The sequence below is a fragment of the Hypanus sabinus genome, chromosome 1 (genome assembly GCF_030144855.1).
Source record: "Hypanus sabinus isolate sHypSab1 chromosome 1, sHypSab1.hap1, whole genome shotgun sequence".
Lineage (NCBI taxonomy): Eukaryota > Metazoa > Chordata > Chondrichthyes > Myliobatiformes > Dasyatidae > Hypanus > Hypanus sabinus.
In genome coordinates, this window is record NC_082706.1 from 155,907,541 (window position 1) to 155,934,409 (window position 26,869).

The 26,869-nt window shown below is 39.1% G+C and overlaps 1 protein-coding gene and 1 long non-coding RNA gene across 10 annotated transcripts in view; one reads left to right on the plus strand and one right to left on the minus strand.

Moving 5' to 3' along the window:
* The first annotated feature begins 338 nt into the window (after positions 1-338).
* Positions 339-26,869, plus strand: part of dlgap1a (discs, large (Drosophila) homolog-associated protein 1a) — a 219,402-nt gene continuing 192,871 nt past the window's right edge. The window contains exons 1-2 of the mRNA XM_059979492.1: positions 339-2,110; positions 20,870-21,084. Coding sequence (XP_059835475.1) covers positions 1,154-2,110; positions 20,870-21,084 — 1,172 coding nt within the window. The 5' untranslated portion in view covers positions 339-1,153. The remainder of the gene's footprint in view (positions 2,111-20,869; positions 21,085-26,869) is intronic.
* LOC132399295 (uncharacterized) overlaps positions 2,100-26,869 on the minus strand; it is a 32,975-nt gene continuing 8,205 nt past the window's right edge. For 2 of the 9 annotated variants that reach the window (XR_009513947.1, XR_009513951.1), the window contains 4 exons: positions 13,650-13,752; positions 10,752-11,952; positions 7,684-7,806; positions 6,026-6,401 (listed from right to left, as the gene is read on the minus strand). This is a non-coding gene — a long non-coding RNA (uncharacterized LOC132399295). Of the gene's footprint in view, positions 2,240-6,025; positions 6,402-7,683; positions 7,807-10,751; positions 11,953-13,649; positions 17,875-20,216; positions 20,323-21,722; positions 21,826-26,869 lie in introns of those variants that run through there. The other 7 variants (XR_009513959.1, XR_009513957.1, XR_009513949.1 and 4 more) reach the window with 6 other exon arrangements.

Below are 26,869 nucleotides of genomic sequence, written 5' to 3' on the forward strand. Positions count from 1 at the left end.
TATTGAGGTTAAGCTGACCTAAAACTGAAAAAAAATGCATCTGATCAGCCATGGATTTGTAAGAGGTAGTTTGAAGGCGTGATAAACCTGAGTGATATACTTTGAAAAGAGCCCCAAGTCTGGAAAGGAAAATATTGTTTAAGTTGATTTCCAGAAAGCACCTGATAAAATTAGTCAGTTCAGTTGAACTTCATAGAATTAAGTACAATTTATTGACCTGACTTTGAGATGTAAGAGAAAAGGACAATAACTAGGTTATGACTGATAAAACTTCACAAGAATCTGTGTTAGAGTCACAATTCAACATATTTATAAATTACGTTGTGATGGGACAAAAAACCATGTATCCAAATAAACTCCAATATTGGCAAATGTAGGTATCTGTTTGAAAAGATGCTGTAGAGATTTTGCCAAATAATGAATGTTAGAAGTAGATTAAAGGAAATATGAAGCTCCACGTGGCTAGATTGATAAAATTCTATGCATAGATCCAAAAAGAACAATCCAAAGCTACTAATGGAGTGAAGGGGGAAAGCCGTTTTAAAACTGCTATGAAAGATCTTACCGAACCGGAATATTGTCTGACAGCCTATGATTGAAACACAGAATCTGAATGGTTTTGACAGGATGCATGTGCAGAACATATTTTGTCTAGAACAAGGGGATCATGGTTTAAAGATGACGACTCAGTTTAGAGTGATGGCAAAAATTATGCCTAATCTGTGTGCTATTTTCCCAGGATTTTCAGTAAATGGGAAAATAAATGCAATTTGAAAAGTTACTTCAGCAATGAAGTTACTTTTCAAATGTACAATAACCAAACACTGATCTCAGAATGAATGTGATTGTACTTTTAAATAATTGTCTGAAAATTGATTAAAACATAATCTGAACTTTGCCAAAGAAGTTCATTTAATACAACCAAGAATAAGATGTTGGAGATTGTTTTAATTGCATCCCTTATCAGCTTTTTGTATGTGTGTAAAGGTTTAGGGAATGGAAAATGTTTTCAAGAATTCAATGCTATTTTTATTGGAGGACCACCACGTTTCTCACTAATTGTTTCATTTTATGATTTTTAGGGCTATCTCAAGACACCTCTTGATACTAGCTACAGGTATTAAATGACTTGGGAAAAGTCTGAGTCACAACAATGAAAGGGTTATCGAGCAGCCGAGGCCACCTTCATACAGCCAACTGTGACCTTTCATATGATGCACTTTCCCATCAACAGGAAAGGAAGCCATACATAATCAGTCCAGTTAACTCCCAGCCTGGGGATCATTCATACTACTCCCAGCGGAACTCTTTTCATTCAGACTGCACGGTTCCCCTCAATGACCAAATATCCAGCAGTACTTTTCCCAGAAGACATTATAGTTCACATCATGATCTCAAGGATGAATGTGCCCTCGTGCCTGCACCCACAACCAATAAAATTAATCGGATACCTGCTAATCTCCTGGACCAGTTTGAAAGGCAGCTCCCAATCCGCCGGGATGGCTTCCATACATTGCAGTATAAACGGTCAGCCCTGGAGCAGCGAAGTGAAAGTCCAGGACGGATACGCCATCTGGTCCATTCAGTGCAGAAGTTGTTTACCAAGTCCCATTCTCTGGAAGGTCCTTCCAAGGGAAATATAAATGGCCATAAAGCAAATTCCGATGAGGTGCATGCTGTGAAACGTGGGAAACGCAGCAAGAGCAGAGAAAGGAAGTCGGAATTGAAGAACAAATCTAACATTTCAGGTTGGTGGAGCTCAGAGGATAACCTGGATGGAGATGTATGCCTTTATCATGGACCAACAAACGTGATGACCATGGGTCGATGTCCTGACCGCTCAACATCCCAGTACTTCATGGAAGCTTACAATACCATCAGTGAACAGACCTTGAAATCTTCCCGCAGCAATAATGACATGAAGTGCACAACTTGTGTAAATATTCCCCTGAACGTTGATGCACAGATCATGAAGAAAAGCTCGTGGTCTTCAACTTTAACTGTCAGCCGAGCCCATGAAGTTTTTCAGAAAGCCTCGGTGAATCTTGATAATAAATCTCTCATGAAATCAGAAACATGCCAGCAAGAACGTTCATGCCAGTATCTCCAGGTATGCATCAGAACAATGTATGTCAGGAGTGATTAAAGTTGCACCCTCATTTATAAGCTGAATTGGTTTGGAATGCAGGGCCATGTTTGTTGAACACAATCATATTAGTACAGCAGACCAGTAAAGTTCCTGTTAATGCATTGGGAAAAGGTTATCAAGCAGTATTGATTTCATAAAATGTCCTTAGCAAATTATGTTTTGTCCGTTTATATCGGCACAAGTTATATAATAATGCATCCTAGCACCTTTGTTATGAGCCTTTAATGATATACTAACTGGGAGATTTATTGAAAAGGAGCAAATACTTATTCAGCTTCAGTTTGTCAGTTTGTTGCCAGTAATAAATACTCTTGAATTGCTCAATTGATGGTCGATACAAGCTTAAATCCCCCTTCTTAGATGTCTTCAAGCTAATTCTCTATATCACATTTTCTAACAGAAACTTAAGTCATTTGTACTCATAGACAATCTCTGCACTGTAGAATTTTCTGGAAAACCTTGAAAAAATCAAAATAAGAGAGTGGGGTTGCATCAGTTGTTTTCCCCAGACAACTTAAATGCAACTGGTTTATTCTATTTTTAAAATCAAAATATCATTCAATAGGAACTTTTTTTGCTCATTTGCACTGCCCACAAAATACACTAAGCATATTGTCATAGTTCAAATTCATCCAGTAATCTAGTAAAAGAGAACCTCATGCACTTATGCCACTCCTTACCACAGATTTTAGTTTATAGATAATAAATCACTATTTTCAATATTTCACAGTTATTATTTTTGTTCCTCCATTTTAACATTGTTTCTTTTAATGTTTTTAATGGCATTAGGATCTGCTAACTTTAAAAAATACAAACATGTCATGATTGTATTTTATTGTAAACATAACAGTTCTTAATGTGGACTAATGATGTTTTAATAACTTCAAACTACAATTCAACAACAATAATAAGACAAAAGTGATTTTAAGGGAAAAAATGATGTTGCACATAATATTTTCCTGTTTTTTCTATTTCCATTCTGTATTGGGAAATAAGTTATGTAAGAGAATAAGGAAATGGCAGAAAAACTGGGTAAGTATTTTGTGTCTGTCTTTGCAGAAGCCTTTCAGAGATAGTGGAGAGCAATAGGTCTGCAGTGCAAGAAGAGTTTAATTAATTAGAACTTGTTTTTAAAAACAGAGCACTAGCAAAATTACTGCGAGTGAAAACCTATAAATTCTCAGAAGCGGATGTTCTTCAGAATCAGAATCAGATTTACCATCATTTACATACGATGTGAAATGTGTTCTTTTGCAGTTGTAGCAAAGTGCAAAGACATCAAAGTCTTTAAATTACAAAAATAAAATAAATGGTACAAAATATAAGAAATAACAAAGCACTGTTCATGGGTTCATGGGTTATTCTGAAATCTAATGGTGGAAGCCAAGAACCTATTTCTAAATTATTAAGTGTGGGTCTTCAGGCTCCTGCACCTCCTCCCTGATGGTAGTAACAAGAAAAGACGATGTCTAAGATGATAAGTGTCCTTAATGATGGATGCCACACTATCGAATTACCACCTCTTGAAAGTGTCCTCAATGGAGGGGAGGGTTGGGCCCATGAAGGATCTGGTTGTGTCTATAACTCTCCTCTTGTGATCCTGGGAATTGAAGGTTTCATGCCAGGCTGTGATGAATGCTTCCCACCATACTTCTACAATAATTTAAAACATATTTGGTAACGTACCAAGTCTCCTCAAGCTTTATCATGACTGCCTCAATGCATTGGGCCCAGAATAGATCAGTAGGGATGTCAATGCCTACGAATTTGAAGCTGCTTACCCTTTCCTCCACTGACAGCTCATTGAGGACTGCTATGTATTCTCCCACCATCCCTTACCTGAATTGCCAAAATATCATCCTGAATCTTCATTCCAAAGTATTGAAAGAGTGATAGTGATTTCATCTTCCAAAGTTCCATAGATTTTAGAACAATTCTTGCATATTGAGAGGAAGCAAAAATAGCAGAAGTACTATAATACCACCATTTAAGAAATAAGAGAAATAGAAAAGGGAGAACTATAGACCAGTTTGCCCAGTGTCATTAATAGGGAAAATGTCAAATGAATTATCAAGGAGTAACAACATAGCAAGGTTAATATGGATTTATAGAAGTAGAAACCTATTAGAGTTTTTTTTTTAGGTTTAACAAGGACAGTAAGGGAGAACATTGGATGACCATAAGATATAGAAGCAGAATTAGGCCATCTGGCCCATTGAGTCTGCTCTGCCATTCAATCATGGCTGATCCTTTTCTCTTTTCCTCCTCAACCCCAGATCCCGGCCTTCTCCCCATAACCTTTGATGCCATGTCCAATCAAGAACCTATCATTCTCTGCTTTAAATACACCCAATGTCCTGGCCTCAATGGCTGCATGTGGGAACAAATTCCACAAATTCACCACACTCTGACTAAAGAAATTTCTCCGCATGTCTGTTTTTGAAAGGGCTCCCCTCTATTGCAATGTACTTGGACTTGCAGAAGTTCTTTCTTAAGGCGAACCACAAGAGATTACTGAACAAAATTTATTAAAAACATACGGAATTGTGAGAAATGTACCGATTGTGACTAAGAATTTGGTAATGTTTGGAGAATAATGAAGAAATAAACTTCAAGGAGGCTGTAATCTGTAGGATGCCATGGGGACTGGTGTTGAGTCACAGCTGTTCACAATCATTTCCAGTAATTAAGGGATGAAGTGCATGATATCCAATTTTGTTGATAACAGATGAGCTAGATGTCTGAGCAGATTGTGAAGAAGATACAAAGTGACTTCAGGTTCTAATTGGATGAGTGAGAGCATAACAAATGGCATACTCTCTTTGAAGTTGCTCACAATAATTCAATAGTGGGGAATTCAGTGAAGAGGTAGGTTAAAGTCTAGTGCAGACCTCCATGAATAAAGCAGAATGCTCAGTCTCTTGCCTGGCTTAAAGATTGGATAACATGCCAGGATTTATCCTATGTCCAAGATGAGAAGTGTCCTTAAAGATGGATGCCACCTTACTGAAGCACCAATTCTTGCAAGTGTCCTCAGTGGTAAATGAACAATAATAATTATGCTTCATTGCAGTGCTCGTTATATCCTGATGGAGCTGGATTTAACCCAATTGATTCAAACCTGACTGCTTTTCCTGAGCCCATCTGCTTATTTTGTTTAAATAACTCTGATTTAATCTGTTCACTATTTATGACCTTTTTAAAAAATTAGCAGTGTTACAAAGGCTTGAGTGATATGAACAGCAGGAGATGTACAACAAAGTGCCTAGAGTTCTGTTCTACAGCACTTTACTGCTCACTGGCTCTAGAAAATATTTTCTTGTCATTTGTCCTCATCAGCAAAAAAATTGTTAAGTAACCCCTTAAATTTCAAAGGAGTTAAATTTACTAGATTTTCTCCCCCTTCTCCTTTCCTTTCCAGTCCTGATGAAGAGCCTTCACCGAGAAGTTCAACTGTTTATTAATTTATATAGATGCTGCCTGATCTGCTGAGTTCCTCCAGCATTTTGTGTGTGTTGCTCTAGATTTCCAGCATCTGCAGAACTTTTTGTATCTGTGACTGGATTTGCTTCATTGTCAATGAAGAAATATATTATATCCCATGGTTTAATGTTAATGATCTCAGTAGGTGACACACCACCTCTATATAACAATAACCCTCGCAAGTCAAATTGTACATTACTTTTCTCATCCTGGAAAAAATCATTACCCATTCACCTTGGTATGGATTTTGCACTCAGTGAGAAAGTGCTTTGGACTTCTATGAAAGAAGCCAACAAAGAATTAGCAACCATTGTGATTGATTGCTGCTGGGTTTCAAATCAAATTGGTGCAGGGACCCAACAGTAGTCTGACCACTGGCTGTAACCCACAATGTAAAGTTTCAAGGGTTCATTTTATTGTTAAATTACACCTGTACAATACAACTCTGGTATTCATCTTCTCCAGATAGCCATGGAACACAGAAAAACTATGAGAGCTGTTGAAAGAAAATATATCACTTGATACTCATGAAACAAATGTTAACATTTTCATAACAGTTTAAAACAAGATTGATTCATAACTGTAAATAGCTTACATCAATTGAACTGATTAACCTTGGTTACAGAAGAGAAGGTCACACAGTGGTGTAACTTGTGAAGAATGAATGATTGACAAGCAGCAGCTTTGAAGCTACAGCCAAACCTGCCCATGCATGGAAATCCCAATGTTACTTGCAATTCTTCATCAATATCTTCATTTTTGAGTTCAGCTGCGGAAATATATAAATATAATCAAAAATAGTCAAACATGAATATAAATAAAATAGAATAGAACTTTATTGTCATTGCTCAAGACAATGAAAATGCTTAACAAGCATAAGTCCTTGATTCAGAAAACTGCAACAAACATATGTTCTTTTCTCAACAAGGTATTTCCAATCACTTCCATAAGGAAAAGGTGTAAAACAGATAACTTATTCAGTCTTGGTGGATAATTAGAAAGTGCACCCTTGTGAATCAAATTTCGTAATTCAATTTGCTTACTTATTGAGGAAAGTATAAATGCAAGCTGTATCACAGGAAGCAATAAACAGTCTTTGTGGCTTTCAATGGAGGAGCAATTTTCTTAAAAAAGATTACTGTACTTCAAATGTCTCTTCAATGCAGATTTCTATTGTGATTTCTCAAAACCCACTCTGAATCCTCCAGTTAATCCATTTCTACATTTCACCACTGACTACATACTTGAGTTTCAGACTCATTTCCACATAGTTTGCATAACAATTTTGCTTGAGTGGCAGTGAATGCATTAATTGCAACCCACACAATCACATCTTTAAAGTATGCCTGTAACACAATTTATATTCCACCAATAGTGTGCATTTCATCTTAAAATAACCATCTGTATTTAAAACTAATGTATTAGTGCCAGAAAATAAAGAAAACCTTCCCCTGACTTACCTTTGCATGTCATTTATATGTACACTGATGATTAAAGCACAATGTTTTCAAAATGATGAGTAACACTGAACTACTGAATCTTCTCTTTCAGATTGTTTGGCAATAAATAAATTATTAGTTCATCCAAAAAATACTAAATTGAAGTGGAAAGTGAATGTTTTTTTAATAAATAAATTTGATCTGTATGTTGTTGTTGACCCACTTGTGGAGGACAAGAGTAGAAGTGTTAAAATGCTGTGAAGTTCATCCTTGCATACCTAAAGTGCTGCTTTGAATTTTGCACCCTAGTTCTGATCAACTTAAGAATGTAAATTGCACATTTCTTTTATAAAACAAGGTTATTCCTCATAGCAAGTACTGTATATTTGTTTGACGTCCCAATGTCAAGTAGAAGTCCTAGCAAAAATATATCAAAGGCCATTAATCCAAACATGAGTTTATTGTTACCTACAGCTGCAGATCCCTTTCATGATCAACAGACCGAAAGTCAATTGAAATACCACAAAATTCTTACATGTTGGGAAAAAAAGCAATTAGGAAGCTTGTGTGTGAAATTTACCAGCTGTGATAAACGAGCTGGGAGTTATTCACCTGGAAACATCAGCTGATCCCTATAATCAGTTCTGGAATTAGGAGGTGAGGCTTAGAGTAGCCTGCTTTGCTTTATCATCTTTTTCCTTCTTACTGCTCCTTGTGGCACCGATTTGCATTAACCTGTCAAACAGAAGCAAAGAATTATGATTACTTTATGGATTCAGACCAGTAGTAATGGTATGTGCATACATAAAGAAACATAAACAAATTCTGTAGTGCCTGACTGCAGGTGGAATTTTAGTAACTGATAATGGGGTTGTAATATTCAGTGGAAATGGAAAGGTCAACATAGGAATGTTTTAGAAAGGTTGACAATTTAGAATCCTGCTCTACATTGACATCAATTACATCTGTTACATGGGAATACATTTACCAAGCAGTATTATTCCGCTAACAGAATGATACGATACATCAATGCTTGCATTTAATTGTTGACAAATAACTGCCTCACTCCAGCCTTGAAAATGAGATTTTCTGCTTTAGTGCTCCACTCCCCTCATCTCCTGTGCACCACACCATTCCGAACCCCCACCACCTACATCCTGCAGTCACTGCCCAAAATTCAGGATACTGTTTCCCTGCTTGTGATAAATGGAGAGTTAAGTAGCCAGGGATATGGTGGATGATGTATAATTAGACTCATGCTAACATTTACCTCTGCAACAAAAATGTATGTTGTTCGTGTTCCTGCATCTATTATAATTCCATTTTGTCAACAGTTCCTGTGCACTGTCACCTTGGACTTTTTTTCAGTACTTTACATCTGAAATGTAATGGTGTAAAAATGACTCTCCCTTTTGTGATTTGTCTTCCACACGGTTATATCCCTAATGTCATCCTCAAAGTGGATGGAAATGCTGTTACTCTAGAACTCTATGCTCTGCCATATTCCAGCACCTTTCATATCACCTTAACTTTAAAGACTCCACCAGCAACCACTATGTCTTTATCTGTCAAAACCCTTCCCTAATGCTCCTGCCTGAGGCCTAATATTCTCTGCCTTTCTAAACCAGCCTCTTCTTTAAAACCTGCTTCACTAACCAAAGCTTTGTTTACCTATCCCATTAAAAAATATGATCTTATCTGTAGAATGAGACTCACTCAATAGCGACCTCAAAGAAAACTGCAGGTAAAGACCTATTGACCTTGGTGGTGTGGGTTTTCCTCTACTCTGGTTAATTTCATCTGGCATTGCTAACAGGTATCCCTGAAATGCAACAAGTATTATCATCGGTCTGATCAGAATCAGGTTTAATGCCATTGGCAAATGTTGTGAAATTTGTTGTTTAGTTTCAGCAGTACAGTGCAATTCGTAACAATAGAAAGCTATACATTACAATTAGATATATATTTTTTATTTAATTTAATAAGTAGAACAAAAAGAAAGCAAAAATGTAGTGAGGTGGTATATATGAATTCATTGTCAGTTCAGAAACCTGATGGTGAAGGGGAAGAAGCTGTTCCTAAAATGTTGAGTGTGTGTCTTTAGGATCTGTACCTGGTCCTTGTGGTAGCAATGTGAAGAGGACATGTCCTGGGTGAAGATCCATTCCAAATGAGAATTGCTCACAGACAGCAGTTTAACTGTGGTGGCAGGTAAAGTTTTAGAAACAATAATGAGAGAAAAAAAATTAACAGACGCCACCGATAGATTTGATTTAAATGAGGAGAGCCTGTGCAGGCTTGTAAGATGCAGTTTGTATATGACTAAGCTCAACAAAGTGTCATGGAATTAAAGTATTATGAAACAAAAACCTTAGGACAGAAACAGTGATGCATGGTATTTTTTTTATCTGGATTAGAAGACAGTAGTGTTCCCCATGGTCATTGCTAAGACCACTGCATTTTATATATACATATATTTGATTTGGGTATTGGAATGCAAAGGAAAGATCCAAGATTTGCAAAGGTATCATGCTTGGCATTCTGGCCAACAGTTATACTGCAATTATTTTTGACTGCAGCAACTCAAGATAGACTTGCAGAATGGAGAAATAGGTTGCAAATAGTTTTTGAGAAAATTAGTGCAAGGTGATGCATTTGACAGAAGGAATGGATGTGGCAGTATAGATCAAGTTACAGAATACTAAAGAATGTGTGAGGGAACAGAGAAACCTGTAAGGTTCATGTGCATAGATTTTTTAAAAGACAAGACATGACACATAGAGAAAGCAGTTAGCAAAGCAAATAGACTCCTGGGCATCATAACTAGAAGCTTTGAATACAACTACAGAAAGCTGTATAAAGATTTGATTAGACCATAAATAGATCAATAGACCAAGTTTATGCCACCACGGTTTTGGAACATTGTGGAAATCCTTGAGAAGGTAGACAGGAGAGTCACCAAAATAATTCCAAATGTGAGACTTTTGAAGTCTGAAGCTGGAGAAGCTGAGGTTTTGTTTTCTCTTTGGAGCAAAATAGGTGGAGGAAAGCGTGCAACATCAGGACAGGGAAGCAAGAAAAAAGCTGTTTGCATTTGCAAATGATACAATTACTCAACAACAAAGATTTAAGGTTTTGGATAACAGCTAGGTGTGTAGGAACAACTTTTCTTGGTGATGATCTGAAGCTCACGTCATACAATGTGGTAGAAGTAATTTCACATGGAAGATGAGTAGAAATTGACAGCTATAAACATCCAGTGCCTACAGAAGTAGGGTAAGGGAGAAAGGCTGATGGAGTTTCTCTACAGAAAGCCAGCATAGACTCCATGGGCTGAATAATCTTTTCTGTGTCTGTGTGATTCCACAATGAGTGAATCTCATAATGACAGCAAACCCCCAGGACAATTGGGTGGTGGATACAGCAGCAAGTGATGTACCAGCAAATCAAAATAGATTTAATCAGAGCCGATTGAAATTAGTCTTCTCCCTCAGTTGAGCATGAAACACACAGCACTAAAGTAAACAAATTAAGTCCTAGTTCCTTGTAATAAGAAACTACACAAAACTCGTCTCTAACTCTCCCTACATTTAATGCTGCAGGATTATAGAAATCAACCAGAGTTTGGTCAATTAACTCAAGGAAAATTGCAGAGAAGGAAGTAATTCAATTCATTACACCTGTGCTGACTCTTCTGTAAAGATATCCAATCCATTCCATTTCTTTGGTCTTCCCAATTTTCTTCAAAAATTTCTCTTCCAGTATTTATCCACTTTTTAAATATCGCTATTGAGTGTACTTTCACTAACCTGTCAGACAAGGCATAGCAACTCATTGAGTTAAACACAAAAGATTCTGCAAATGCTGGAAATGCAGAGCAACACACACAAAATGCTGGAAAAACTCAGCAGGTCAGGCAGCATCTATGGAAATGAACAAGCCATTGACATTTTGAGCCAAGGATCATGAATGGAAAGGAAGGGGAAAGATGAGGGGAGGGGAAGGAGGACAAGCTAGAAGGCAGTATGTGAAGCCAGGATGGTGGGAAAGGTAAAGGGCTGGAGAAGAAGGAATCTGATAGGAGAGACAGTGGACCATGGGAGAAAAGGAAGAAGGAGGGGCTCTAGGGCAGGTGATAGGCAGGTGAGGAGAACAGGTAAGAGGCCAGAGTGGGGAATAGAAGAAGAGGGAAAGTGGAGGGGAAAGAAACAAAACTTACCGGAAGGAGAAATCAAAGTTCGTTGGTTGAAGACTTCCTAAGTGGAATATGAAGGTTTGCTCCTCCACCCTGAGGGTAGCCAGCGGGAAATTCTGCTTTCGGCGGATGGAGTGGAGGTGCTCGACAAAGCGGTCCCCAATTTATAATGATTCTCACCAATGTAGAGAAGGCTGCATTGGGATCATCGGATACAATAGACAATTCCATCTGATTCGCAGGCAAAGTGTTGCCTTACCTGGAAGCCCGAATGGAAGTGAGGAAGGAGGTGAATGGGCGGGCGTAGTATTTCTGTTGCTTGGAGGGTGATTAGTGGAGAGGGTTGAATGGATAAGAGAATCACAGAGGAAGTGTTGTTGTGATAAGCAGGGAGTGTGGGGGTAGTCTAAGGTGTGTTTAGTAGTAGGATCCTGTTGAAGATGGTGGAAGTTGCAGAGAATGATGTGTTGGATGCTGAGGGTCATGAGGTAGTAGGTGAAGACTAGAGGAACTCTATCCCTGGAGGGCAGTAGAAAGACAGAGTGAGCATACATGTCTGAGAAATGGAGATGTGGGTTAGGGCAGCATCAATGGTGGAGGCAAGGAAACACCAATCTTTGAAGAAGGAGGACACCTTTGATGTTAAAAATGTTTCCTCTTTGTGCCACTGTCCTTTTGCCAATCACCTTTAAAAAAATTCCTTTTGTTACTGATTTTTCTGCCACTGGGAACAGTTTCTCTTGATTAGTTCCATCACACCCACTGATGTTTTGAGCACATTTATTAAACCCCTCAATCTCTCGGCTCTAAAGAGCATAATGCAAGATTCTCCAGTCGCAATATTTAACTGAAGCTTTTCATTCCAACTCATCCTATTAAATCCTTCCCCATCCTGTCTGAGTTGTAGACATCTTTCCTGAAAGGTAGTGCTGAGAAATGAGCAATGTTCTCGCTGGACTAACCCATGTTTTATAGAGTTGTTGCATCACTTCTTTGCCTCTAACTTCTGTTTATTTATTACAAAAAACCAAGAATCAATTTGCTATTCCAGTACCTTCTTAATGTCCCTGTCAATGTCAAAAATTCTGGACAGAATGCCTGAGGACTGTCAGCTGCTGCACCTAATTTGAAAGAGCACCATTTAGTTCATGTAACTTTTTCACGGTGTTCCTACCATAGTGCACCACTTTATACTTCCCTACTTATAATGTTATCATTTTTACCCCTTGTTATCCTGAGAACGTGGCATTCAGGATGTTTTTGAATCTTTACAAGAGACCCGACAGTGTTGTTGGGTCAGTATTTTCAGGAGAGACAGCAAATAAAAAACTCTGATAATTTTCTAAATCAATGGACAATGTAACTTGGAGAGAGGCTTGGTGGTGCTTGTATTCCTATGCTCTGTTTCTTTTTGTCTTTCTTGGTGGTAGAGCCTGCAGATTGTGGGGACACTATCAAAGAAGACTTGGCAGGTTATTACAATGGCATTTGTAGATGGTGCACAACATGATCAAAATGAGGAAAAGGAGAAAGAAAATGTTTAGTGTGATGGATAGACTGCCAGTCAAATTGGCCATATGTTCTGGGATTGGAAATAAAACCTGAAAATGCTGAAGTTTTAAGTTACAGAGGAATTGACAGTGGGGAGATGGGGGAAGGGGTAGGGATAAAGAGAACAAATTAAAGGCCTCTGAAGGAGTGGAAACCACAAGACATTAAATGACTTGAGCGATCATGATTCAATAGAAGGTGGCGGTAAAAGTAAGTAAATAACAGAAGTGAATCTAGGAGAGATGGAAAGTGGATGAGGCCAAAAGAACATGAAAGTACCTGAAGATAAAAGATGTAAGATGCAAGGTATGAACTGCTGGCCATCTGAAACTGCTGGAATCTGTTCTGAGTCAGGAAAGTTGTTAGAAGATAAGATGCTGTGCCCTGAGTGTATATTCAATATCACTGGAAAAGTGTGGGAACAAAGAGGTCAGAGTGTCAGTGAGATCATTAACGTGACAAACATCTGGAAGCTGAAGGTCACAGGTTGACTGAATGGAACTATACTACAACATCATCAATCCAATCACTATTTATTTTCTCAGAAGTGTAGGGGAGCATTTTCTGAGAACTGAATGCAATAAAATGGGATGAAATGTCATATCAAAACTGGTAGACAATGACCACCTCCAAAACACATGAGTCTAATCAAGAATCCTTGCATCCAATGGCATTGCCATTGTCAAGTTCCCCACTGTCTGTATCCTGCTGTCACTATTAACCAGAATCTCAATTGGAGCAACCATATAAATACTGTAAGACTAGAAATCATACAGTAGGTGATATACCTCCTGACACCCACAAGTCTGGTGAGTAATGGAATAATCCTCACCTGCATGATGAGTGCTGGTCCAACAGCACACAGGAACCTTGACTTCATCTCTTGCAAAGCAGCTCCAGACGATTGCTCCTCAGCCACCACTTTAAAGATTCATCTGTTATGTAATAGAAACAGAGAGAAACAGAGAAAATAGGTGCAGGAGTAGACCATTCGGCCCTTCGAGCCTACACCGCCATTCAGTATGATCATGGCTGATCATCCAACTCAGAACCCTGTACCTGCTTTCTCTCCATACCCCCGATCCCTTTAGCCACAAGGGCCATATCTAACATCCTCTTAAATATAGCCAATGAACCGACCTCAACTGTTTCCTGTGGCAGAGAATTCCACAGATTCACCACTCTCTGTGTGAAGAAGTTTTTCCTCATCTCGGTCCTAAAAGGCTTCCCCTTTAACCTTAAACTGTGGCCCCTCGTTCTGGACTTCCCCAACATCGGAAACAATCTTCCTGCATCTAGCCTGTCCAATCCCTTTAGAATTTTATACGTTTCAATAAGATCCATAATATATATAATATATATAATTTAATATATATATTCCATAACCTGTGACTGTGCCCACATTGTGTTTCATCTGCAAAATGCAAGATATGAACTGCTGATCATCTGAAACTGCTGTAATCTGTTCGGAGTCAGAAAAGTTGTTATGTGTCTAGTTAGAAGGCAAGATGCAGTTACTCTCCAAAGCTATTTCAACTGTCTTTTCTAAACTTACTACCTCTGACACAAAGAAGCACATGAACTTTGAGCACCTGTTAGCACACAAACATCTGCAGGTTCCCCTCCGAATCCTACATTATCATGGCTTGGAAGTATGCCACCATTTTTTACCACTACCTGGTCTAAATCCTGAAACTCCCTCCTCAGTAACACTGCCAGAGTTACCAAATTTTTGCATTTGTTTCATAAGATAAAATGCAAATAATAATACAAGGCTTTATATTTTGCCCTGTTATAAAAATAAAGAAGATCCTTATTTTTAATTTTAGTGATCACCTAATTCCTTCTTTGATTCCAATCTATTCAAATTAAAATAAAATATTTTGATAGCTTTGAGCGTTTCTACAATGTGAAAATCAGAAAATGTATTGTTGGTATTTCAAAACTCAATAATAAAAATTACTTGTGATATTTGTAACTAATTTTCATGGGGAAACAATAGCCCCTAAACAGCCAAGAATCTCGAGCTAGAAACAGTAAGATAGTGAGGCATCCTCCATCAGATCCCTATCCCCATGCTCCCACCAATCCTGCTCATGTTCCTGCCACCATCTGAAGTATGTTAATAATTTCCAGAGAATCACTTTCTGTGGTAATTTTACAGCAAACCATAGAAAGCTTAATGGCTTGTGGAGAAGTGGAGGAACTGCTGTCGATGATATTTCTATGCCCTCACTACTCACCCATTACAAAAGTCCACAGGGATCCTACCATAATATTATTCACTGTGTCCTTATCAAACATGGGAAATAATAATAAAGTAGCTAATTTACTGTACTTTTATCTGAACACCTAGATGAACATTCCTGAGGCATAAATTTCAATACTACCTTGGCAGCTAGAGGATTAAAATTCAGTTAATTAAATAAATCTGCAAAAGGAAGCTAGTATTGATAATGGTGAGTAATGATAATACCATTGCTATATAATCATAAAAAATAATCTCTCACTAATGTTCCTCAGAGACAAGATCTGACCATATGTGTCTCTACATTTGCCAGTATGGTTGACTTAACTGACCTCTGAAATGAGCTGGCATCTGGTATAAATTCAGAAATACAGTAAATGCAAGTCTAGCCCGTGATGCCTGCATCTAATTATGGAACAAGGAACAAAGAGCTGACAACTCGAACTAACGACTACTTAATAAAAGGATAAAATTATTTATATTTTTTTTCCAAAATTGTAAAATAATACTTTGTTGAGTGTTTATTTTTCTACTTTCTTTCCATTTTGATATTGCCATTACTTTTGTCATACAGGGCATTTCAAAAACAAGGCAGTAGCTATCAAGCTCTTATGGAAGGCAATATTCAGTAATGTTGTCAATCTTGGCAGCTTTCTGTTCAGTAAATGTCAGTAATCCTTTGTAACCCTTTTGAGCTGCCAGTGTGTGGCTTTGCTAAGTCTCTGCGACATCAGATAGTTCCGCTTTAGTGATATATTAAATGGAGATGTTTGCCCTCAATCCATTGCTTGTACTATGAACCATCTGCCATCTACTCCTTGGTCAATGTGGTAAAATAAAGTTTAAAGTTCAAAGTCAAATATATTATCAGAGTACGTGCATGTCACCACATACAACCCTGAGATTTTTTTTCTGCGGGCAAGTATTGTAACTAATGACAAACAAGAAACTCTGGTATGTGTCCATGGATCTACCTTGATGATGCTCAGGGACAATGTTTTTTGAAGGAATGGCAAGAACAGTTATCCCAAAAGTGAGTTGTCTGGGAAGTTCGGAAAGTAATTCACATTGAACAGAGTCAGAGTACACAAGGCTGTCGGGTTGGTTCAGAAAAGATCAAGAATTGGTGGTGAACTACAGTCACAATTAACCATGTGCAAATGTAATGTTTTTCAATAACACAGAACTGGCTGAAAACATGTACAGGATTTAGCTCTAAATATTCCTGAATATAAAGTGCTTAGAAGAGAAAGGAGATTATTCTACAGCTTAGCAGAAAGAGGCCCTGAAATATCAAGAACACAGAATCTATCTGTTTAAAAGTAAGAAAGCAAAGAGGTAGGTTTATACTACAGAGACTAATTATTCCATGGGTCTACCAAGTTCTGGAAAATATAATGGAGTAGATTTCCAATTAGGTTGCAGATATTTGGAAAAGCCAATTTCATTGTTCAAGTATCAAGGGGGTGCAAAAGAATGATGCCTAGGAAGAGGATTTTCATCCTGGAAATAGACTAAAGAAGCTGATGGAAAAGATTGTGAGGAAATCATAAAGATGTTTAACGTTATGAAGGACGGAGTAGAGAGAGAAAAGTTATTCATATTGTCAGAGGGATTAATGTACAGGGTGCACAGAATTAAGGTAATTGGCAAAAGCACCAAAAGTGACATGAAAGAAAGCATTTTTACACAGTGAAACTGGCTGCCCATCACCTCCCCGGTACTCTTTCTACTTCTCTTTCTCCCATGTTCCAATCTCCTCTCCCTTCAGATTTCTTCTTATCCAGTCCTTTACCTTTCTTAGTTCACCCCTCTCCTCCACCCACCTGGCTTCACCTATCATCTTCTAGCCTGTAGTCCTACCCCCTACCCCTACCTTCATCACCTAGCTACATCCACCTTCCTTTTCAGTCCTGATAAAGTGTCTTGGCCTGAAACATTAACTGTTTATTCATTTCTGTAGATGCTGCCTGACCTGCTGAGTTCCTCCAGCATTTTGTATGCTTTGTTCTGAATTTCCAGCATCTGCAGAATCTCTTGTGTTAATAAACTGGAACCTGCTGTCAGTATTAAGCCACTCTCACACAGTGCTGAGATGCAAACAATCTTTGTACTGCCCTTCTACACATCTCCCAATGTTGCCTTCATTGTAAGCTCTTCGTTGCAAAGCCTTATGCCACAACATTGTGACCATGGTTAACTGGAATAAGACCCATCCATCAAATGGCCCAAATATTTTGACAGCTGGCAAACTTATCAAGGATTGTGAGGTATTGTGAAAGTCCCTAAAATTCAGAAACATTTAAGTTTAACTTACAGAGGCAACTGTATTATTGACATTCACTTTGAAACGACAAGTATATAAAAACAAGTATATATTGTTAGGCTTTATAAGGCATTGGTCAGACTATATTTGTAATTTTGTAAGCAATTTTGGACCCCTTGTCTAAAGAAGAATGTGCTGGCCCTGGAGAGGGTCCAGGAGAGGTCCTCAAGAATAATCCTGGAATGAAAGACTGTTTGATGGCTCTGGGCCTGTACTCGCTGGGGTTCAGAAAGATAAGTGATCTCATAGAAACTTACCAGATTCTGTAAGTTCTGAATAGAGTGGTTGTTGAGAGGATGTTTCCATTAATAGGAGATTCTAACATCTGAGGACACAGCCTCACAGTAAAGGGACATTCGTTTAGAATTGTGATAAGAGAAAATTTCTTCAAGCATGGGGTCAATAATCTATAGAATCCATTGGCATGGAGGGTTGCGGAGGCCAAATCACTGGTTGTATTGAAGGCTGAGATTGATCGGTTCTTGACTACTTACTTACTGTCTGTTACATCACTGGCATTTCGGGCAGCAATGATGATCCTCCATCTCTGGCAGTTTTCAGGGCTTCCTTCACCATGTCAGTAGCTTCCTCTTCATTTTCACTATTGTCAGTCATGCAAGTCCCAGGTGGAAACTCAGGAATTACCATTGCACTTATATGTAGAAGAATTCTTCATTACTGTTTCCATAACAATTTTGTTTTACCTCTTAGGGTCATTAGCCCTGAGTTGAACCTCAAACCTGGAGGACCGGTGGACCACTCTTAAGTCTGTCCTCTACCCTTTGACCTGGTTGGCATGGTGACCCTACCAAGAGCCAAAGCATAAAGGCCTAGCTTCAGCCAACATAGTTCTCCAGGTCATTGAGTCAAGAAAGTGGTCCTCTTGGAGGAGGTTCTTGATTGGTAGGGGATTAACAGTCATAGGGAGAATGCAGGAGATGTCGTTGAAAATAACAGCCATGATTGAAAGGTGGAGCAGACTTGATAGGCTGAATGACCTAATTATTTTCCTATATTGTATGGTCTTATGATCAAAAAATCATTAAAAACACCATTTTCAATATTAAAATAATAAAATACTTGGAGGCACTAAAACATATATGCTGTAGGAACTCCTCCTCGAAGTGGACCACCACCTTGTCATGGTTCGCTACATCAGCGACTGCATTGACGCTGCTTCTTGCATGCATGCTGAGCTTGTTGACTTCATTAACTTTGCCTCCAACTTTCACCCTGCCCTCAAATTTACCTGGTCCATTTCCAACACCTCCCTCCCCTCTCTTTATCTTTTTGTCTCCATCTCTGGAGACGGCTTATCTACTGATATCTACTATAAGCCCACTGACTCTCACAGCTACCTGGACTATTCCTCTTCCCACCCTGTCTCTTGCAAAAATGCCATCCCCTTCTCACAATTCCTCCATCTCTGCTGCATCTGCTCTCAGGATGAGGTTTTGCATTCCAGGACGAAGGAGATGTCTTCCTTTTTTAAACAAAAGGGCTTCCCTTCTTCCACCATCAACTCTGCTCTCAAACGCATCTCTCCCATTTCCTGCATATCTGCCCTCACCCCATCCGCCCGCCACCCCACTCAGGATAGGGTTCCCCTTGCCCTCACCTACCACCCCACCAGCCTCCGGGTCCAATGTACAATTCTCCGTATCTTCCGCCACCTCCAACGGGATCCCACTATCAAGCACATATTTCCCTCCCACCCTTTCTACTTTCCACAGGGTTCACACCCTACGCAACTCCCTTGTCCATTCGCGCCCCCTATCCCTTCCCACCAATCTCCCTCCTGGCACTTATCCTTGTAAGCTGAACAAGTGCTACACCTGCCCTTACACGTCTTCCCTCACTACCATTCAGGGCCCCAGACAGTCCTTCCAGGTGAGGCGACACTTCACCTGTGAGTCAGCTGGTGTGGTATACTGCGTCCGGTACTCTTAGTATGACCTTTTATATATTGGTGAGACCCAACGCAGACTGGGAGACAGTTTCACTGAACACCTATGCTCTGTCCGCCACAGAAAGCAGGATCTCCCGATGGCCACAGATTTTAATTCCACGTCCCATTCCCATTCTGCTATGTCTATCCATGGCCTCCTCTACTGTCAAGATGAAGCCACACTCAGGTTGGAGGAAGAACACCTTATGTACTGGCTGGGTAGTCTCCAACCTGATGGCATGAACATTGACTTCTCTAACTTCCGTTAATGCCGCTCCTCCCCTTCTTATGCCATCCCTGATTTATTTATTTTCCCCTCCCCCTTTTTTTTTCTCTCTCTGCCCATCACTCTGCCTGTTCTCCATCTCCCTCTGGTGCTCCCCTCCCCCTTTCTTTCTCCCTAGGTCTCCTGTTCCATGATCCTTTCCCTTCTCCAGCTCTTTATCCCTTTTGCCAATCACCTTTCCAGCTCTTAGCTTCACCTCACCCCCTCCGGTCTTCCCCTTTCATTTCGGATTTCCCCCTCCCCCTCCTACTTCCAAATCTCTTAGTATCTCTTCTTTCAGTTAGTCCTGACGAAGGGTCTCGGCCCGAAACGTTGACAGTGCTTCTTCCTATAGATGCTGCCTGGCCTGCTGTGTTCCACCAGCATTTTGTGTGTGGTGCTTGAGTTTTCAGCATCTGCAGATTTCCTTGTGTTCATCATGTTTTGGAGACTTTCTTGTCTCAGTGACCCAGAGAGGTATGTTGGCTAGAGTTAGGGCCTCTTTCACCAATCAACTTCCCAGCTCTTTACATCATTCCTTCCCCTCCAAGTTTCACCTACCACCTGGTGTTTCTCTCTCCTCCCGCCCCACCTTTCAAATCTACTCCTCACTTTTATTTCTCCAATCCTGCCGAAGGGTTTCATCTCAAAGTGTCGGCTGTACTTTTCCCCACAGATGCTGCCTGGCCTGCTGAGTTCCTCCAGCATCTTCTGTGTGCTGCATATATTTCAATTATTCAAATCAAATAAAGAAGTATTAATTTTAAAGCATGCTAAGTTACTTTATACTTGTTGCAGCAGTTTTTAATTCAAATGGCTGGGCTTTGCTATTCTCAGCCCAGTTCAAATGTGCCAAAGTTTCAGCAAGTGCCTTTGGGTAAGTGCCAGGAATGAGCAACTTCAAACTCTGCCTCTAGGTGGAGTTAAAAGTCAAAACCCACCTGGAAACCAGGGCATTATGGTCGTTAAATCCTGAATGCTGCAAGTGTTTATTGCCAGATTTAGTTAATTGCTTAATGAAATTTTGGCAGCAACATACTGAACACTGATCATCAATATACAATAATCTTATGTTTTAAATTGTAATGTCAGTTAAGTCAAGGCGTACATTCTTTCCTGAATCTCTGATTCCACCAAACGTGAAATATCATGTGATCAAAATGATTTATAACATTCCTTACAGTTCTTATTGCTCAATATTTTTGAATCTTTATCTGACTGTCTCAAGAAGCAACATGTCTAATTTCTGAATGATATTTAACTAGGTTCCTCAAGATGAATGGAGTGGCTTTTCACCACAAGGCAAGGAAGATGAAATTCCCTGCCGGCGAATGCGCAGTGGCAGTTACATTAAAGCAATGGGGGATGACGATAGTGGGGAGTCAGACACCAGCCCCAAACCGTCTCCAAAGATTGCTGCACGACGAGAGAGCTATCTCAAGGCCACCCAACCATCCCTAACAGAGCTCAGCACACTCAAGTAAGTAACTGTGCTTGGTTAAAATACCAGTTAGTGGGTTAGTACTTAGTGCTGATCCCCACTTGCCCAGAGAATACAGGCAACCCGTGTTATACAAATGCTTATTCGAAGAAAACTATTTCAAGATTTCTGTAACGTGAACCCCTTCATCGCATTGAATCCCATGATTTTCTGTATTGTAAACACCTTCATCCCACTGAATCCCATGATTTTCTATATGGTAAATCTCTTTATCCCATTGAATCCCACGATTTTCTGTAATGTGAACCCCCTCATCTCATTGAATCCCATGATTTTCTGTATGGTAAACACCTTCATCCCACTGAATCCCATGATTTTCTATATGGTAAATCTCTTTATCCCATTGAATCCCATGATTTTCTGTAATGTGAACCTCCTCATCCCATTGAATCCCATGATTTTCTGTATGGTAAACACCTTCATCCCATTGAATCCCATTTTGTAATTGGGGCTGCATTCCTACTGGATGTTTTTCTCTTCTACAATGCCAGTTTATAAATATTGACAAAGTGACCCACTGCCTTTACTTAACACCTGAGGCCAACACTAGACTTGAGGAACAGGTGAGGCTCATGCAAAGGAAACAGCATATTTTCTCAGTTTTTATTTTTAGTCACCTAATACTGTGGGCCAATAAGATTGGATATGGTATCACAGTGTTGGTTGGCTGGCAATCACAGGCGAGATCCTCCTCTGCCACATCCTCCCCAGTCTGAGGACCTGTGAACAGAAGTCTGCTGTGAGGCATTTACTCGGATATGCAAAGCCCGGGGAGAAAGATGGGGTTTAGGAAGTTTGGAAGGGATGATACTTTGGGATTGTGATTCATGGGAGAAGGGTAGTATCAAAGGAATTCAGTGGGTTAAAGCATGATGGTTTAGTGAAAATAGACTAAGGGACGGAGGAATATTTTAAGCAGTTGCCAATGGCTTCTGCTGCTGCCGTCACTGCAGTGCATCAGAGTAAATGCCCCACAGGTGAAGAGCATAGTAGCCCTGTGTTCTGAGACATTGTCCTCATACTGAAATGGTGTGACATCATATTCAGACCTTATCCCCCACTGTTTGAGTACTAAAAATAAAAATGTGACAATATTTGCATTTTATGTTTAAAAATCTATTTTCCTCACATGAATTCCTAAATTCAAAATTTATTCGTTACCTCAAAAGTTTTGGGCAGTAACTTGTGAATTTTGTAAGGGCAAATTCCCGCAGCCGTAACCCAGGGGTTGCCTGTACCGTAATTGTGGGTATTCTGCAGTGGTTTGCTACAATTAGGTGGCATACCTGATTAAAGGCACTTAAGTATAAGCCATATGACGTGGTAATGACATGGTAACTGGCTAATGAGTTTTCTGTTTCTAAAAACTGAATGGAGTAAATATGCATGACAAACAAAATAAGCAGGGGATCACAATGTATAATTAAATTGTTCCAGTTATGTCCAGTACAGGCAGCGTGAAAACTTTGCACTGCATGATACCAATTTGGAATTGTAATGAACCTGTAGCTCCCCAAAAGAGCAAATACCATGGAACTTAATTTCCTGACCACATTACCTGGTTTGAAATTTAGAAACCTGCTGGTTTTTTTTTATAATTTTCTTCTGTGTGGGAACATTATATATTATTATCAAGCATAGAGAGGTAAACTTTGGGAATAAATGTATATCATCTTAAGAACCTCCCCAAAAGTAGGAATATTTTAAGGAACATTATTGTAAATGAAGCTTTTTTTTAAATTATGCTGAATTTAGGTAACATTTAGAAATCGGCTCTCCTATTGCTGTCCTGGAAGCAAATGGAATAATGAGCAGGGGATTGAATCGAAGGTCAAGATGTTTTTATTATTTAGAGATACAGTGCAGAACAGCCCCTTCTGGCCCAATGAGCCACACTGTACAGCAACCCACCTATTTAATGCTAGCCTTCTCACAGGACAATTTACAATGACCAATTCACCTTCTGCCTGTTTCATCTTTGGACTGTGGGAGGAAACCAGAGCACCTATTGGAAACCAATACAGTCACAGCGAGTTTGTAAACTCCTTACAGAATTGAACTCCAGACTACGGATTGCCCAATGCTGTAACAGTGCCACACCAACCACTGCGCTACCATGGCAACCTATGCATTCCAGTATCTAAGGTGCATGATTGTTTCACGGTAAATTCATATTGCAGGAGCAGCTGGTAAGGAAAGGATACACTGTCACTAAGTAAAAAATTCAACTAAAACTCTCATATTTGTTTCTCATTCAGAATTCTCTGCACTACATTTGAACTACTCCTCAACTTATCAAAGACTAGGTGAGGGAAGCAGGGAATCATATACTGGCTTGGCTAAACACCATTAGTTTTCCATTCATAGACTGCAACTTAGATTTACAAGATATATAAAAAAAATAAGTAACCATTAACAATTATGAAACTTCACTACCATTTCCAGTCCATAGTTACAATACATTAAAGTTACTCATGTAATTCTCCAGTTCCTGAATGCAATTTTGGGAACCTCATTATAGAAAAGACTTCAAAGCCATTTAAGATATAAATTCATCCGGTGATACCAGGCACGGAAAGCCACAGCAGTGAGAAACCTGAGAAGGCTAATTAATTTGAAACTCACACAGTAATGAGAGAAAGGTTTGGAATGATTACTTTGCAACTGGAATTGTTAAAACTTGGCCCAACCACAGGGTGAGCCAAATTACAGAATCTATATTGGATACAAGGTATAAGGTATATCAGATAAATACTTCAGCTTGAGAAGATACTTAGCTATAGCAAAAATCTGAGAAGAAAAATTAGTTTTATAGAACATACAAATCTACAGCACATTACAGGCCCTTCGGCCCACACTGATGTGCTGACCATTTAACCTACACTAGAAACTGCCTAGATTTACCCTACTGCATAGCCCTCTATTTTATATTGTACCTATCTAAGAGTCTCTTAAAAGACCCTACTGTATCTGCCTCCATCATCGATGCTAGCAGTGCATTCCACGCACGCTCCACTCTCTGTGGGAAAAACCTACCTCTGACATCTCCCTTACACCTACTTCCAAGCACCTTAAAACTATGCCCTCTCATGTTAGCCATTTCAGCCCTGGGAAAAAGCCTCTGACTATCCACACGATCAACGTCTCTCATCGTCTTATACACCTCTATCATGTCACCTCTCCATCCTCTGTTGCACCAAGGGGAAAAGACCAAGTTCACTTAACTTATTCCAATAAAGCATGCTCTTCAAAGCAAGAATCTTCAAACAAAGAGTCAGTACAAACATAATGGACAGACGTTTTTCAGAATCAGAATCAGGTTTATGATCAGCAAAATGTGATGTGAAATTTGTTACCTTAGCAGCAGCAGTACAATGCAATACATAATACAGAAGGAAAAAAAGGAAAAATAATAATAAATAAATCAGTCAATTACAATATACATATAATGAATAGATTAATAATTGTGCACAAAATAGAAATACTATATATTTTAAAAGTAAGGTAGTGTTCAAGGGTTCAATATCCATTTAGGAATTGGATGGCAGAGGGGAAGAAGCTGTTCCTGAATCACTGAGTGTTTGCCTTCAGGCTTCTGTACCTCCTACCTGATGGTAACAGTGAGAAAAGGGCATGCCCTGGGTGCTGGAGATCCTTAATCATGAATGCTGCCTTTCCTTAAAGATATCCTGGGTAATTTGTAGGCCAGTACCCAAGATGGAGCCAACTAAATTTACAATCCTCTGCAGCTTTCAGTCCTGTGCAGTAGCTCCCCATATCAGACAGTGAGGCAGCCCGTCAGAATGTTCACCACAGTACATTTATAGAAGTTCCTATTTGTTGACATACCAAATCTCTTCAAACTGCTAATGAAGTATAGCCACTGTCTTGCCTTCTTTATAACTGCATCGATATGTTGGGATCAGGTTTGGTCCTCAGAGATCTTGACACCCAGGAACTTGAAGCTGCTCACTCTCTCCACTTCTGATCCCTCTATGAGGATTTTCTGTGTTGAAAACAACTTTACTTCTGGAATAATAGGAATCCAATGTCAGAGTGAAGAATATCGTATAGATTTATGTGTTAAAAAGGATAAGTATGTAGAGATAAGGGATTTAAAGACCAACCCAAGTATTCTACAAGTGAATTCTTATTAACTAGGGGTATTGGTGATAAATGGAAAGAATAAATTAAAGCAGGAGATTTAAAATCTGCCGAATTTGTAGCTGTAATATTAAGTTAAAGTTAGAGACCCAAGAGAGAGCAAATGCTGGAATATGGAGTAATAAATACTCTCCTGAGAGACCTTATATAGTATCTGTAGGAAGAAAAGAATTATCAACATTGCAGCTCATATCATGGTTAGATTTGATGCAGGGTTTTAATCAAAAATGCCAACAACTCCATTCCTCCCACAGGTACTGCTCGACATGCTGAGTTACTCCAGCACATTGTTTGTTGCTTACGTTGTAGGTCCTTTCAGAAAATGTGGCAATAATGAATTAGTGTTTGCTGACCAAGAAATGCAAATCATTGAAAGTGAACACACATTATCTACATAAATATACAGTGTTCATTATTATTTGTCTTACGCCTTTAATTATTTAATTTTTGTCGAACTATTTTCAAAGTCCTTGTTCATTGTGCCTGTGGGCACCTCTTCCTTTTCTGTGGTTGTGGCTCAATCACTAATCATAGCCCATTCAACCTTGCTGATCAACAGAGGCAGACATCATGGCAGGCAGTACCCTGGGGAGCCATGGAAATGCAAGATGCAGTCATGTAGTTACTGTCAAATGTGGTCAGGTCAAGCTTGAGCCAGCCAAATATTTATTGAACAAATTATACCAATAACATTGCGAGGAAGAAATCATTTATGAAATACAATTTGTAACAAATTACCTTTGTGAAAACAACATTTCATAATTAACATCCATGACATTTTCATGAAATTCCTGCATTTGTATATTAGTTTTACATTAAACTCACTATAGAGAGTTAGGTCTAGTACTTAATGAATATGGTAATTAACACTGGCAGTACCTTCCAGAGCCTTAATAAAGACTAATATTTTTTAACCCAAAAAGTAATCAACTATAATTGGGGAGACTCATTCTATCATTTAGTTGCTTGAGATTTTAAACATACTAAATTTGCACTCGGTGGCCACTTTATTAGGTACAGCAGTGTACACGTTACTAGTCTTCTGCTGCTGTAGCCCTTCCACTTCACAGTTTGACGTGTGGTACATTCAGAGATGCTCTTCTGCATACCACTGTTATACCACAAGGTTACTTGAGTTATTGGTACCTTCCTGTCAGCTTGAACCAGTCTGACCATTCTCCTCTGACCTCTCTCATCATCAAAGCATTTTAACCGACAGAACTACCGCTCACTCAATATTTTTGGTTTGCACACCATTCTCTGAGATTGTTGTCAATGAAAGTCGCAGATCAGCAGTTTCTGAGATACATGAACTGTGCCGTGCAGCACCAACAATCGTTCCAAGGTTAGACCACATTTCTTCCTCATTATGATATCTCGTCTGAACAACAATTAAACCTCCTAACCATGCCTGCATGCTTTATGCACTTAGTTGCTGTCACATATTTGGCTAGTTAGATATTTGCATTAACAAATAGGAGTACCGGTATACCTAATAAAGTGGCCACTTAGTGTATTTTTTTATTCTTTCTCTGCCTAACTCAATCACTCACTGCTTTTTATTTCTCTCTCTATTACATACATTGAATTTTTCTCAAGA